This window comes from Passer montanus, unplaced genomic scaffold (genome assembly GCF_014805655.1).
Source record: "Passer montanus isolate IOZ18808 unplaced genomic scaffold, ASM1480565v1 scaffold32, whole genome shotgun sequence".
Taxonomy (NCBI): domain Eukaryota; kingdom Metazoa; phylum Chordata; class Aves; order Passeriformes; family Passeridae; genus Passer; species Passer montanus.
In genome coordinates this window covers 6,753,947-6,768,295 of record NW_024367930.1, presented here as the reverse complement: position 1 = coordinate 6,768,295, position 14,349 = coordinate 6,753,947, and the positions used below count along the sequence as shown (strand labels likewise).

Genomic DNA, 14,349 nt, shown 5'->3' with positions numbered 1-14,349 from the left:
AGAACAGAAAAAAATTCAGAAAGCACAGGGGGTTAAAGCTGATGTTTTGAAGCTTAGAGCTGTGCTTCAGGACTTTCCTATTCCAGGCGGACACAGATTGCCCAGCAAAGGAGAAGGGCAGGAGTGTTTATGAACTGGATTTACTCTCTGCAAAGTTTGCTGCCAGCAATAATCCGTCATGAGCAGCAGTATTTTGAAACACTACTGCTGAGTCATGCAGATTTGTGATGATATTTATCTCCATACAACTTCACAAGAAGCTGCCAGAAATTCAAGGAACTTATATTTGCAGTATATATTTGTGAAAATAAGCTTTGATGGAACATCCATCCACATTACTGAAGGAGACAAATTCTGGGCCTTTTCCCATATATAAAGTTATTTCAATTAACTTCTTTTCCAGACTTTCTGTCAAATTCTGGACTGTGAACTTTCCTCATACTGATACTTTACTGCTTCTCTCTTTCATTTATTTTACCACTTCAAGTAGAAAAAACCTTAAAAGACTGGAAAAATGACACCAAAAATTGTGATTAAAATTCCTTCGTTTCCTTGGATTCAGTACAGCTGTGGTGAAGTGAGAATATAAGTTAATTTATGGAAGCAAGATTGTCTTGCATCAATTTTAATGTTCTGTAGACAGCTGCCTTTTCCAAAGACCACAAATTCCTCACACAAGTGGGGAACACTGAGCACCCTCATTTGAAAAATGGTGATCAGTCCTATCAGCATCTTTCAAGAACTTACCATACTGTTACCTAGAAGGCAGTGACGTCCATGCCAAGGGACATAAGTTTCTGACAGTAAGTTATACAAATTGCAGACAGTCTTTTGTACTCAAAGACCTGTACTACTTAGACATGAAGCTAAATCATTAGCACGTTTACCTCCCTGTTCTGCCTAAAAGCTTGGAAATTATGTCACTGTCACTTGGGAAAATTGCTGCTGAATTTACTCCTCCTCTACTGTGCTGGGACCTGTAGATGGTAAGTGAGCAGGAAGACCAAATCATGTGCACAACACTAGCCATGAGGATGTGAATTTCCAGGATCAGATTTCTGAATAGCAACTCCTGCAGCTTCCAACTGCGGTGGCCATGAAAGTTCTACACCTCCAGGCACTTGTACTTGTCTTTTGACCTCTCCTTGCACAGCCCCATGCATGATCTGCATGAGGGCTGGCTTTTTAGGACTTCACACTGCACTGAAAATTACCTTACAGGCAAGGCTCAGCAGGGAGGTTTTTTCTTGACACTAGAGACAATAACAAAATTATCTCCTGTCAGTCAGTCAGTCAGTCAGTCCGTCAGTCAGTCAGTCCCTGGCTGGAACTTACATACTCATGGACAACTTCAGAGAGTAGACAGGCCTGTCTTTCAAAGGTATAAAGTTAGTGTGAGGTTTTGTGCATAGGAGGGATTGGGTAGAAGAATCCCATAAATCCCAAGTATATATTTGATATACTTGACTTTCTGCAGTGTAAATTTGGCTGTTATATTTGGTTTTTGACCTGGTCTCCCAAAATATTCATCCTAGACAGCCACACAAATATTCATCCCACACCCACACAAGCAGGTAAGCACCTACCACCCAGCAGATGCTACTTCTTGGCCCTTAAGTGACATTGGGACAGCTGGGGGAGGAAGCTATGGTCACCAAAGTGAAAAGGAAGTGGGGTGATGCAGGGTGTGAGGGCAGACAAGAGGAGGAAGAAAATTAAAATTACTGCTGTGGGAAAGAGTGAGGATAGTGGATACATATGCAATATGGATTTCTGCTGCTTCTAGTGTAGCATACAACTTGCGCTTGGTGCTCAGTATAACCTGGATGACAGAAGAGTTTGATTCCAGCTGACTCCCTCACCTGTAATTTGTGGTAACAGTATGTGTCTACAAGGCAAGACATCTGTCAACAAATGTAGAACTTGTGTTAGCCTGTGGCAGATATGACATAAATCCAGAATCCCCCAGCATGAATAGTCTCAAGAGACATCTGAAGTTAGACAAAGGTCATCCTGCAAGTTCTAGCATGGACACACAAAGAGATTTTAAATAAAATGTTTCTCACCAACAATCATATGGTTGCAGACATCACAGAAGGTTGGTTTTTTGAAGATGTGCTCCTGGAAGATGTGAGTCTTGCTGTTTTCTGGCAGCTGTTGGGCTCTGGTGGGTGAAGATGCCTGGCTGTCTGAGTTGGGGAGCTGCCCAGTGCTTGTGCTCACCTCAGGCATCAAGTCTACTTGCAGTTTCACATCGCTATTAGTCCTCTGGAAGAAATTGTCTGCACTTTTACTCCGCAAGCTTTTAGTCTTGAAGGAGAGGGATCGTTTCAGTTTCTGCAGCTGCAACAAATAAAAACCAGTTATAATTACTAATTTTTTTCCACTCTAAAAGCAATGCAAGGCTCCTGGTTTTGGGGTGTGTTGCTGCCAAGCAAACCTGGGAGTTACTGTCAGACCTTAAACCACCTGAATAATAAAACCGACTTTCACATTTAACCAGCAATTTCTGAGCAAAGAAAACAGATTCCAATCAGAAAACAACCTACCCTACATATGTTTTCTGATGGACAATAAACTCGATAGTCCTAATGAATGTTTTTTTGGTCTTTATTTGCAGATACAACAGCAAAGAAATATTGCTGAAGGTTGTAGGCATGGAAGAATACACTCCTTGTATTCAAGCATGAGGGAATTTAGAGCATTATTCATCCTCTAAGAGTACTTAATCAGTCAGTAAAGCCATTGCAGGAATACCTGTAAACACCATGTACCTGTGGTACATGACAAATGAATTCAGTGAATATATTTTATATACATAAAGTTCTTGAATTTGGCAGAAACAGAGATTATATGCATTTTTTATTATATATATTTTAGATTATATGCATTTGATTAGCTTTGACTAAGACCTATTTTGTTTTTTTTAAGGACAGAAGTCTTAACAGAAGTAAGAATGTAATTAGCTGGCCAACTGATAGTTAATGAATTAATGAATACTAGTTAACACACATTCACATATGTTCCTGTATTGTGTGTTGTTTGTCAGACTATCAAGAACCACAATAAGGCATCACTAAATTAGAGTTGATTACTCAAACTTTTTATCTGTAAATGCTCTTGTGCCATTTCAGTCATCCTCTAATTTTTCATTCTCTTCCCCAGATTTGTATAAGGCTGAGAGGGGTTCTGGATGAGTCACTGATGTGATTAGGAAATTAGCCACATGAATTTGTGGGTTTGTCAGCTCCAACATCCCACAAGGAGAGGCCAGGTAAAAGAAAAGCCAGCTCTGAGTCTGCTTTGTGTTTGCCCTCTGTGAAGTGCAATAATTCTGTATCACCTTTCACTCAGCATAATTCAAACCACTGCAAAATGATTTCAATCACCGCTGCTATTCTCTGGGTGACTGTGATGTAACAACTGAAATTTTCCATGCCTCTCAGGCTGTCTGTGGTAACCAGCAGGAATGGTTTATATTAGAAACTGTTTATGTTAGAAGCAATGATTATTTGGAATCATAATTCACACTAATATAAAGGGAGTGAGTTTACATGCTTTCCCAAAAAAAGCATGGAAGTGGTACGTCACAGTGACTTAGCGGCTTCAGAGTACTTGCTCTCCCTAGATTCTGGTCCTTATCCATCTGTTTTCTTTATGATGTGGCTGACAGCATGCTGTTGGACAGGAGAGTCAAGACACTCTGGTGGAAAGCCTCTCTTCCACCTTCAGAAGCAAGAAGCTTGGTCCTGGCGAGGGAGACACCAGCTCTCTACCCAGTGTTTCACAATAAAACCCCAGGGTCAAATAAATGGACAAGGAGCTGCTGTTGGCTCCAGTTAACAGTGTTTGATTTGCTACATGGAAACAAACTGCATTCTACTTCCTGAGCTGTTCCTTCACAATGGTTTTAGGTGTAGAGAGGCATCCAAACCTGGGGTCCATCTCACATGCACCTCTCTCCACCCACAACTCACTCTGGGTTCAGAGGAGGAGCCCTGGATCCAAAGGAAGGAAGTAAAGGAAATACCTATTTGCAAGATACTCTTAGTCTGGAGGGGAATGTGAAAATAAGAGCAATTAAGTAATTAAACGCCAACTATGTTGTAAGTGCAGTTTATGGTTTCTGATGCTCTTTCAGCTGAAGCCTAAGCCACAGACTGATTGAGCCTAAAACTCACTGTAAACTGCACCATCAGAATGTGAGATCTTGCCCCTTCCTCCTGGATGTTAAGCTACCAGCTCTTGAAATCACTGAGGTTAGTCAGTTCTAAGATTACTTCATCTCTCCAGTGACAGCCAGGAACTCAGCAATAATTCACCTTCTTGCTCCTGAAACATTTCTCACTGAAGTCAGACCTAATTAGTGTAGCAAAACACAGAGAATTACAACACCACAAGGTGACTGAAATGGCTTCCATTATTGATTTGCCATCCATTTCTACAGTGCCACATGAAGCTAATTAAATTTCAAAATGCTGTTCCTGCCAGAGAAGGAAACCTAAGCTGTGCAATACAGTATTTGTTTTATCATGAAACAACAGTCCTGCTAGTTTGGATAATGTATGCAGTACATTTTAAGAAGCTTTGCATTTAGTATCCTTATCCCATTCTCCTGTGCACAGCCATTTACCAGTTGAGGGATCTACCAGCATCTTTTCCTCCCTCAAGCATTAAAGTCAAGTTTTCAGAAAAAGAATAGTCCAGCATTCAGGCTATACCTGCCCAAACTCATGAATAAACACTAAAGAGCATGAAACTGTGTATTCTGTTCATTCCCTCCCAGAATGTTCAGAGGACACATACCCAAGAATGAGTTGAGCAAGTCACCTTCACATATTTGGGAGGCACCTCTGCAGCTCTTCAAGCTGACAGCCCTTTCTGAAACTCAGTGAGAACCGTTCTGGTTTCATGTGGTTAAATAATTCCCAGACAAAATGGATATCCCTTTCATTAGCCAAAATATAGATTTCATGCCCATCTGCATTTAGACTGGAATTTAGACTGGAATACACCTGCATGTTTGGCTTCTGTTGCATACCTAAAACACCAGTGGAAGTCTGGATTATTACATCCCAAATAGGTTATATGTCTAGAGAAGTGACTCAGAGAAAATTAAGAATATTGGCAAAATCTAGCATTTTGTACAGCTAATTACACACTTTTACTGTTAAAAATACCTCTCAGATCAACAGGTTTTATGCCCTTCATGCGTAAGAGAGAACATACAGAGCCACAGAAGATTGGCATCAGGTTTTAAGATCAGATCCAACTTTCCTTTCTCATATTAGACTCATGAGAGAATTTGAAATAGGGCAATGGTATGTGATTGTTTACTTAGGAAAAGTTGGCCCAAGCAAAGGCAAGGGCTGGTTGTTATACATATTGTATAAACTATAAAACCATAAAGGCTTAAGTAATTATTAGACTGCACTTGTGTAAGCATCACTTCCCTTACTTAAATATCACCATCTCCTCATTTTGAAATTTGCAGTGGATTATCCCCATTCTTTTATTGCCAGATTTCAAATGTAATTAAATACAGGTATGTAATATATGTCTGATTTTGCTCTGCTGTAAACTGAGTTAAAGCACTTGTGATGCCACAGCTGCTATAACATTCGCCTGAGGTGGGAATCACATCTTTCAATAGAGAGGAACATATGCAAATTTTATTATTTACACTTCATTTCTGTAGAGTGAATGAGTCCAAAGTTAAATTTTATGAAGAAACATTACAAAACTTTGTGAAAAAACTCTGCAGCTAGGGTTGTTCTACATTTAATACTTCAATTCTTCAGTGAAAAGTCATGTATTGAGACTGAAACAACCACTAAACCAAGCACAAGAAGACTTTAAGAAACATATTTGAAATAAATCTCCTAAGACTTTCACATTTTCTCCATTGTGAGCAAGGCTACAATTTAGCTTTCATTTAAATTAAAACAATATTCCCAAAAGCACAGGAGGTTTTCTATACTTGTGGTAGTGTCATGAGACTTCACAATGTTGACACTTCAGAAACATGAGCCCTTGATATTAAAGCCAGGATGTTCCTGTGATTTGAAATTAGAGTAAGGGAAAAATCTTTGTTTCTAGTTAAAAGCTTTTTATCAGTCATACATATTCCACAGTGACTGCACATACAAACCCCACAGGCAAGGTAGAGATAAGTGCAATAGCTCAACCTCAGAGCTTGATTAACCTGTTTTTTTCCCTGTATCTTGCAGCACAATCTCAATTTTCCTCCAAGTCACTGAATGTTCAGGCTTCAAGGGATCAGAAAACTCTGTTATCAGCACTCCTCCATTCCTAATTCCCCTTTACTACAACTCTTTAGCTGCTGTAAGCAGAAAACAGAAGGCAGTAAAAGAACAGCTATTCAAATTCATTGCTAGTGTTAGCTATGTGCCACTGCTTTTGCTATGAATGGGAACTGCACCTGTCCTCACCAGGACTTTATTCGATGTAATTGTTGGAAGCACCCAGTGCTTTTCTACAATTTTCATTAAAGAAGTTCCCATGAAAATTGGAAAGATGTGATTTGAGCCGTTCCATAATCCTTAGCTTTGCAATTACAAAGATAGGTGTCCACCCTGCAGAGTACTTTATTCAGGCTCCTAAGTGCTCCCTGGTATCTAGGAGCAATTTTCCCCTCGATTCTCCAGCTTGCCTACATTAGCAGTCAGCTCAGTAGAAGTGGATGGAAAGAATGAAGCAGGGGCTGCTGAGCCCCCAGCATGCACACATCAGGTGATTTCCCAACTCTCTTGGTCTTGTTGCCCTCTCGGGCACTGCTAGCCATCTTTTCCAGCAGCAGAGGCTCCTGGGCAGTGTGGGGCCTATGGGGAGATTGTGCATTTCCACTCTTAACTGTTTTCCAGGAGAAATGAATAAATGAGTCCCACTTATCAACCTTAATTCACTGACTCACCAAATAACCAAGCCCTTATTTTCAGACATCAGCTGTTTGGTGTATTGGTACTGGACTAGCAATAAACAAAACAACAAAAAAAATATTGCTTGCTAGCCTTTTCTTTACCCTGGTGGAACAGTATCATTAGATCCACTACAAGTAATTCAGGGTATTAACAGAGCTGGAATGAGCTATCAAGCCAGTTTGAATCCTGCAAGCCTTATAAAATGTAGCTATTTTGTTTAGTATGCAGCCTAAAAATGCTCTGTCAACAGATTTCACTCTGCTGTGAGATAAACATCCACCTTCTGTAAGGAACCATTTTTTCTTCCTTGCAGCTTCTTAGAGCAAATTTCCAAATTATCTGGCTCTCATTATACGACATTGTTATAAAAGCACATTGTTATAAAATAAGGACTTCAACACACATGGCTCAGATGATGTTGTGTAGATTTGCTAGAGAGAATGTCAGGTACAGGGGCTATTACAAAAAGGGATTCAGACCAAAAGCGTTTCAAATAAGGGAGAGAACAAAGCCTTGATGAATGGCATCTCCTCTACTGAGTACAGTCCATTTTCTGGGTCAAGGAACATTCAATTTGTATTAGCAACTCTCAGAACATACTTCAGTTGTTTACTTGCATTGTTGAAGGACTGGATGTTACCAGGGTGTGAGCTACCCTGGCGGCATTTCTGGGCTCCAGCTAGCTGTGCTGATCTAGAGCCAACAGGGAACCAGCTCAAATAGGAGTGCTTACTTTTTGTGAGCATGAAGGCTAATGATTTTCTTCTTAAAACCGAGAGCAAGTGATTTTTGAGGACAGACAAGAGCAGTTTTTTTACAGATTTTGAGTTGAAAATGCTCTGCCTTGACATTTTAATGAGCAAAAATAAGATTATAACATGCCTAAAGGCAGTATGCAATTTCATAAACAATATGTGCGTTTGCCTGCTGATGAGAGGAGTACCATGTCTTATAGCATTAACAAGATAAAAGGGTATTTCTAATACTTAAGGGATTGTATTGTTTATTGGCAAAGCACTCATGATAAAACTTGTAAGCAAAGCAGATTTCTCTTCTACTATCTTCTTTCTAAATAATAAATAGTCAAAGTACTCTGCTAGTACAATTAGCTAAACTGACTTCAATTGTAGATGATTTATACAGTCTGAGAATCTGGCCCTATCATGAAGATGTGTTTGCTCTAGCCAGCTCTCTTGGAAGCTGTATCCTTTTAATCCACTACAGACAAGAGGGAGTGTTCATTACTGGAGAATCTGCTACGTATTATATTTGTATTTTCCCAAACGGATTGCATAGCTGTTGTTAGAACAAATATGTTTGTTAGTGTTGTAAAAAGTAAAGTCAAACTTTCTGCTTGAATATTGTACTGAAATAGTCAAAGAGGAGCCATTTTTTGTGAAACCTACCAATAATATTATTAGTGATTCATTGGTACCTTCAGCTACTCTGTTCACTCTCGCAGCTCTGATCATCATCCTTAGATTCTCCTCCCTTTGTTCTACTATTTTTAAATCCGCTCACAGATTCTCAGACCTGTTTAGGATATGAACCTTTCTAGGCAAGGCTCTTTCTGTGATTTTGTTTCACACATAGAGTCCTAAACTACAATGAAATGCTCTGATTGACATGACAGAGCGTAGCAGCAAAAATCCTTGAAAGAGCCTCAGGGTTTGAAAGCATGAAACCTGAAGGGATGCCCATGTGTCACTACCTTCATAAATGTCTGTGCGAATCCCATGTCCTCAGCCCTCTCCTGATGTACTACATCTTTGCCTGCTGTGCATTTGCATCTCTAGTTAGCAGACCTCTGAATTATCAAGAGATCAGCCTGCACGTGTAGCCAAACAGGCAGTTTGCTTAGCAGAGCTGTTCATTCTCTAGGACTCTGGTTTGATTTAAACCAAGCTAAAAATTCACCTGGTGTTCATCAATTGCTCCTGCACTTGGTTTGAACTTATCCTACATTTTAATATGTGTCATCTTCTAACCCTTCAAGGAACCAGGACTGGCAAATATGTGAGGTAAACGTGAAATAAAGTACATGAAGTTTTAAGGCCTGAAAATATGAAAAATCTCCTATGTGATCTGAATTCCTTTATATATTTTCAAAATTCAGCATCATATATGACAGAATAAAGTAATGCAGTCCTGTGAGTGATAGATTTGAGGAAACACAATTTATTAAGTGTATCAACTGACATCAAATCTCAGGAAATCCTTTTCTCTCTCTATTATGTTCAGAACTTTCTATTTAGTCCTAAGGCATAAAAAGGGTAGACACTCTATTAGATTTTCTGTAATTGTGACTTAGCCTGAGCTCACATTGCTTTCCCTGCTAAATTATATTTTCATTGTAACTTCAACAGACTCACAGTAATTAAAAAAGTTAAAAATAGCTTATAAAAAGGAGGAAACATATGCAAAATAAATACTTGTATGAATGAAAATGAAGAAAAATGAAAGATTTTTTAACAAAAACTGAGTATAACCCACACCCAAACTCTCAAATTTTATATCTAACATAATTTTGCTTTTGCGTTTTTGTACAGCTCTATTTTGATATATTCCTTTGATTTCTTTTAACCAAGCTGTATTAGAAAGAGTAATCTAGAAAGAAAAGAGTGCATATTACATTATATTAATGAGGTCTAGCATCTATCATTATTTCTTCAAACTTTCTAACAGGTTTGATTCAAGTTTATTTTTTTGTGGGGATAATGCTTGTAACACCCTCAATCATAGTTTGCATTCAGACTGCTTCTAGCAGAGAATCTTTCTCAAATTTGCAGTATTTCAAGATAACAAGTCACAGTGTCTTTCAGAGAATCTGTACTGGAGCTTTCCAAAGTTTCTAATCCAATTGACAAAAATCAGATTAACAGTCCCAAAAGAAGATCTACTGAGCTCACTGAGTTGAGCTCACTGATCATCAGTTCTCCCTCCTTTGTCAACATGTGCATAAAACAAAACAATTTTCAAATCAAACTACAGAACACTTCAGTCATTATCAAATATCAGGGCTGCAAAATATTTTGTCTCTTTGATCTCCCCTGCTGCCTCACCTAACAAAAGACAGGCTGCATCTCTCAGGAGCAAAGACTACAAATCCTGTAGCTATATCCAGGGTTCTATTCTCCCTGCTGCTAAATAACTGTTTCCACATGGGTGGCACCAACTGCAGGACATCCTTTATAATTCAGGTTATGAAAGGCGTCTGGTGCAGACCTTTATGTAGCTCCCTTTCATAGTCTGAAAATAGAACTGTCTCAAATTTTTCCTCCTGAAATAAAAATAAAAACTCATGAAGAAAGCAAGAGATAGTTAGAAATAGTCCTTCAATTAAAAAAAAAATAAATAAATAAACCAGCCTGTACTTTAAATTTCAAGAAAGGCAGGTGTTTACAACATCTTGTTTTGTACTTTGGGGTCCACCTCAGGCACCTGGTTGCTAAGCAGCCAGTCATCTCCATGCTTTGTCTCTATCAGGATGTTGTTATCTCTTGCCCCTGGATGTAGAAGGCATTTTGACTGTTATCTCTGAGGTCCCTTCTGGGAATCTCATATTTTGCATGTCTTTTTGGGTAGTTCTTTTCCATTTCAGCTTCTAAATGGTAAATTTAGAGCCCTTTGGTAACTCCTGATTCAGTCATTTATTAATCTTTGCTGTGGTGGATGTGGCACAATGAAATTTGGAGATTAAAAGGTTGGGTTTCAGAGTGATGTAAATCCAGGAAGCCCTGCTGAGGTGGAAGAAGCTACACTGGTAACTACCTGCTGAGAGTCTTCCAGACTGATAATAATAGGACCTGAGTTTTGTTTCTTTTCCTTCTCATGAATAATCTGGAGCAAATGTGATTGTGAATGTAAGATTAATCATCCTTGACTGTATCTCATGTCTGTACCTCTGTGAAATGTGCATTTCCCCTGCTGATTTTTACCTCAGTATGGCATCCTTGGACCTCCAAAAAAAAAAAAAAAGCCCAAAACACAACAGTGTTCTGTTAAAAAATACTGGGCTACCTACAGCAATAGTTTCCACTAATATGTTTTATGGTTTTTCTTTTCTTTTTTTAAATTTATTTTATTTTTGTTAACAGAGCTGTTCTATAATACTTTAAATAGTAGTTTATCTCTTGAAACAAATATGGAAATACATCTTGCAGAGAGGTTGATACTAACTGAGGGCAAATTGACATGAACACCACAACCCACATACTGAATTATCACATTTGTGTCATCTTAAAACAAAAAAGAAGTCCAAGACCTGCTGGGAGTTGTTATAGTTAATACTCTGTCAGTGTTTCCACTCTTACTTCTGGGGCTCAAAACTTACACTGTTAAAATTGCTTTGCAATGAAAACATGTAAGTGCTCAGCTCTACAACAAAATAATTGTCACTGGGCCAAATCCTAAAGGTCTTTGCTTACTGCTAACTCCCACTGACTTCAGTGAGCATTTATCCTGAGTAAAGACTATGGGTTTGGATGGGTTATTGGAGGTTTTTTTTGTTGTCTGTATGTTTTGAAATAAAACTTTTAAAATATTTTATACTGTGCATTAAAATGAAAGGATTTCTGCATGCAGCATGAAAAAACACCTGGCCACATTAGACATTCTGTTACCCAGCTGACTTTATCTGACTTTTCAATTCCCTCATCTTTTTCTTAAACTACTCTTTTCTAAACTGTGCTGCTCCACAATCAATGACAGATAGATCCAGGTGACATTATGCCTCTGCTTCTCCAGTCCTTCCTGGACAATTGTATCAATTCATACTTTGTGTGAATATATTCTGCCCAGTTCTTGCCTAGCTACTGTGCTTTAACTTTGAGATTATATTATTTTGTTTTTCAGTCGAAGACAGAGCTAGAACAAAATGCAAGGATTTTGGTGCTGTATGGCCTATTGGCTTAAAAGAAGCCCACAAGCCAAAATTTTGTCTTACATGATCCCAAAGGTTTTTGCACTCTTTTCCTTGTTGCCTGTTCAGAAACAGGGATTCAGATCCAAATTTTACAACTTGTTTTCATGTTTCCATTTCAAACCCTTCTCTGTGAGAGATGGCTTAGGAACTTATATTTTACAGAATATTAGCAGTGTTTGTTGGTTCCCTTCCAATTTTTTTTTCATGGTTCCCTTCCTCTTCTTGTGCATGGTTTTGAAATCTGGTACCAAATTTGCTGCCTTCTACCTTCTTTTTGCCCCTGCCTAAGACTAACAATGTCTCGTCATGTGAACGCTGCTTCTTGCCAGCCAGGACATTTGGGCACCCTTGCAGTGGTGGCTTAGACACCACAAATCCGACAGGATCCATACGGTCCTGGTGCACACTGCTGCCCTGAAACCACTCTGGCATGAAGTCCTGTGTTGGATCTGGGGACAGAGCTGATAGCACACAAGGAGCAAAGCTAGTTAATCCTCTGGGCTTCTCCATGCTTTACCTGGGCACCCACAAGGTGTCCTTCATCTTGTATTTTCACTTCTTAAGTCCTGTAGCAGCTACCACATGCCTAACAAATGCTGTGTCAACTAAAATTGTTTCTACCTTGATAACATTTTCCTTGTCAGTTGTTCTGCATCCATTTATCTTACTGTCCACCATGACAAAAATATGTTTATTTTCAGATCCAGTCCAGATCTGGTACATTTTCCATGAAAGCTCTTCTCAAAGTGCAACTTACAGTATGCATTTATCCTTTTAAACAAATCTACTCTAGTAGCTGTCTAATTTTCAAAAAGCATTTCCAAAACTTTTTTGGGAAAACTATGCTTGTAGTACAGGTTTCCAATGAATCTGATACTGCTACAGAAAGTTTCCATCTAACTCTGCCTTTTGTCTTTTTGTTATGACTTTTTAGTTATGCCAAGCAAAAACTGCATTCAATGTCCTACATAAAGAATAGGCCAATTATCCACATGGAAAATCTGTTTAACTTGGTGATGATATTGTCATGCAGATGACACACAGTTACTTGGCACTTCATGGAAACATTGAAGGCCTAAACACTGCTTCAAGAAGTTGACAATGTAAACACATATTTTTGGAGATGCTAATTAGCAGGAGTTGTTAAGTATGAGATTTATGATCTATCTTTGACTCCTTTTGCCTCAGGCTGTTCCATTTCTTTTGTATTTTTTTCTAAACCTCCAAGATGCTGAACATATCTTCAGCCAGCTACTGTTTCAAGATCAACCCTGCAAAACAAAACAATTTTATTTTTATCCTCACCAGCTGCACAATTTTCCTTCTCAAATTACCTCTATCAAAATTTCAAGATTATAGTGACTGAACTGTAAAAATGTGGTTTCATATTGAAATAGCTGGTTTTGTGTAAAAAGATGGTTACATACAGGATGCCATATGTAGAAAAGTAGAGAATATAAGACTATACTCTTTCCAAAGAACTACTTTTTTTTTCTGACTATTAAGACTCTTTCCGAAGTTCCTCAAAACTCTCTAAAGTTAAACTTGCTAATGAAATCCTGCACACAAGCATGTAATAACTGCAGTAATATTTTTGAAAAAAAAAAATCTTGTAATACTGTCACAATGTTGTGTTCACCTAATAAATGAAGCTTCTTAATTTTGGTGTTGCAAGAGAAAAGAGCTGTTGTCACTGACATAAGTTACCAATTATTTAATTTAATAAGAGTTACTGCTTTGATAGGAGAGTCAGGGATCTTGAACCAGTAAAACTGTGATGCCTTGTCTGACAAAAATAATATCTGTGACTTCAAGAGGAACAGAATATTGCGTGGGGCTGCACGAGGGATTCAGGCAGGCAGGAAAGCAGGGACATAGAAGGAAGAAAAAAGGGAAGTCAAGTTAATAGAAAGAGTTTTAAAGAATATGAATATGAATCCTGTGAAAGAGGGGTTTTTCCATGAAGGACTTTCTTTGTCTCATCTATTCTACTGTTATAGTAGGTGCAATTCTTGAATTCTTGATAGCTGAGTAACACTGACTTATAAGGCATGTGAAATATTACAGCAGAAATACAGTTACTGTTTACTGCTGAACTAAAGAGCAAGTGTAGTGCTAAATTCTGAGATTTATATCAATTTTCTCACATCAGCTGCGTTTTTTGAATGCAGCAGAGGCTATGTGTGGGACTGTACTGGAGAGATATTAACTCATGGAAAGGAGATTTTTTTCTAGAATTCAGCAGCTGGTAGTAAAGATAAAATGACATTACCTCTATTGCTACTTTGGGAATATTGTGTTTATTACAGTGTGTTCCCTACAATGCCAGAAAAAAAATAGGCTAGCTTTTCATCTTGTTTAAAAAAGAACTGATGCTTTTTTGACTAGACTGAGTGGCTACTTCTTATGGCCAGCATCTAGTCATAGGTGCATTCTCCTCTGAGGAAAATTACTCTATTCAGATTTTTCCTTTAGGGTTTGATT

At 38.4% G+C, this 14,349-nt stretch overlaps 1 protein-coding gene across 2 annotated transcripts in view; it reads right to left on the bottom strand.

Moving 5' to 3' along the window:
* STAC (SH3 and cysteine rich domain) overlaps positions 1–14,349 on the bottom strand; it is a 73,430-nt gene that overhangs the window by 47,354 nt on the left and 11,727 nt on the right. For both annotated transcript variants that reach the window (XM_039715237.1, XM_039715238.1), the window contains exon 2: positions 2,067–2,343. In XM_039715237.1, the coding sequence (XP_039571171.1) occupies positions 2,067–2,343 (277 nt within the window). The remainder of the gene's footprint in view (positions 1–2,066; positions 2,344–14,349) is intronic.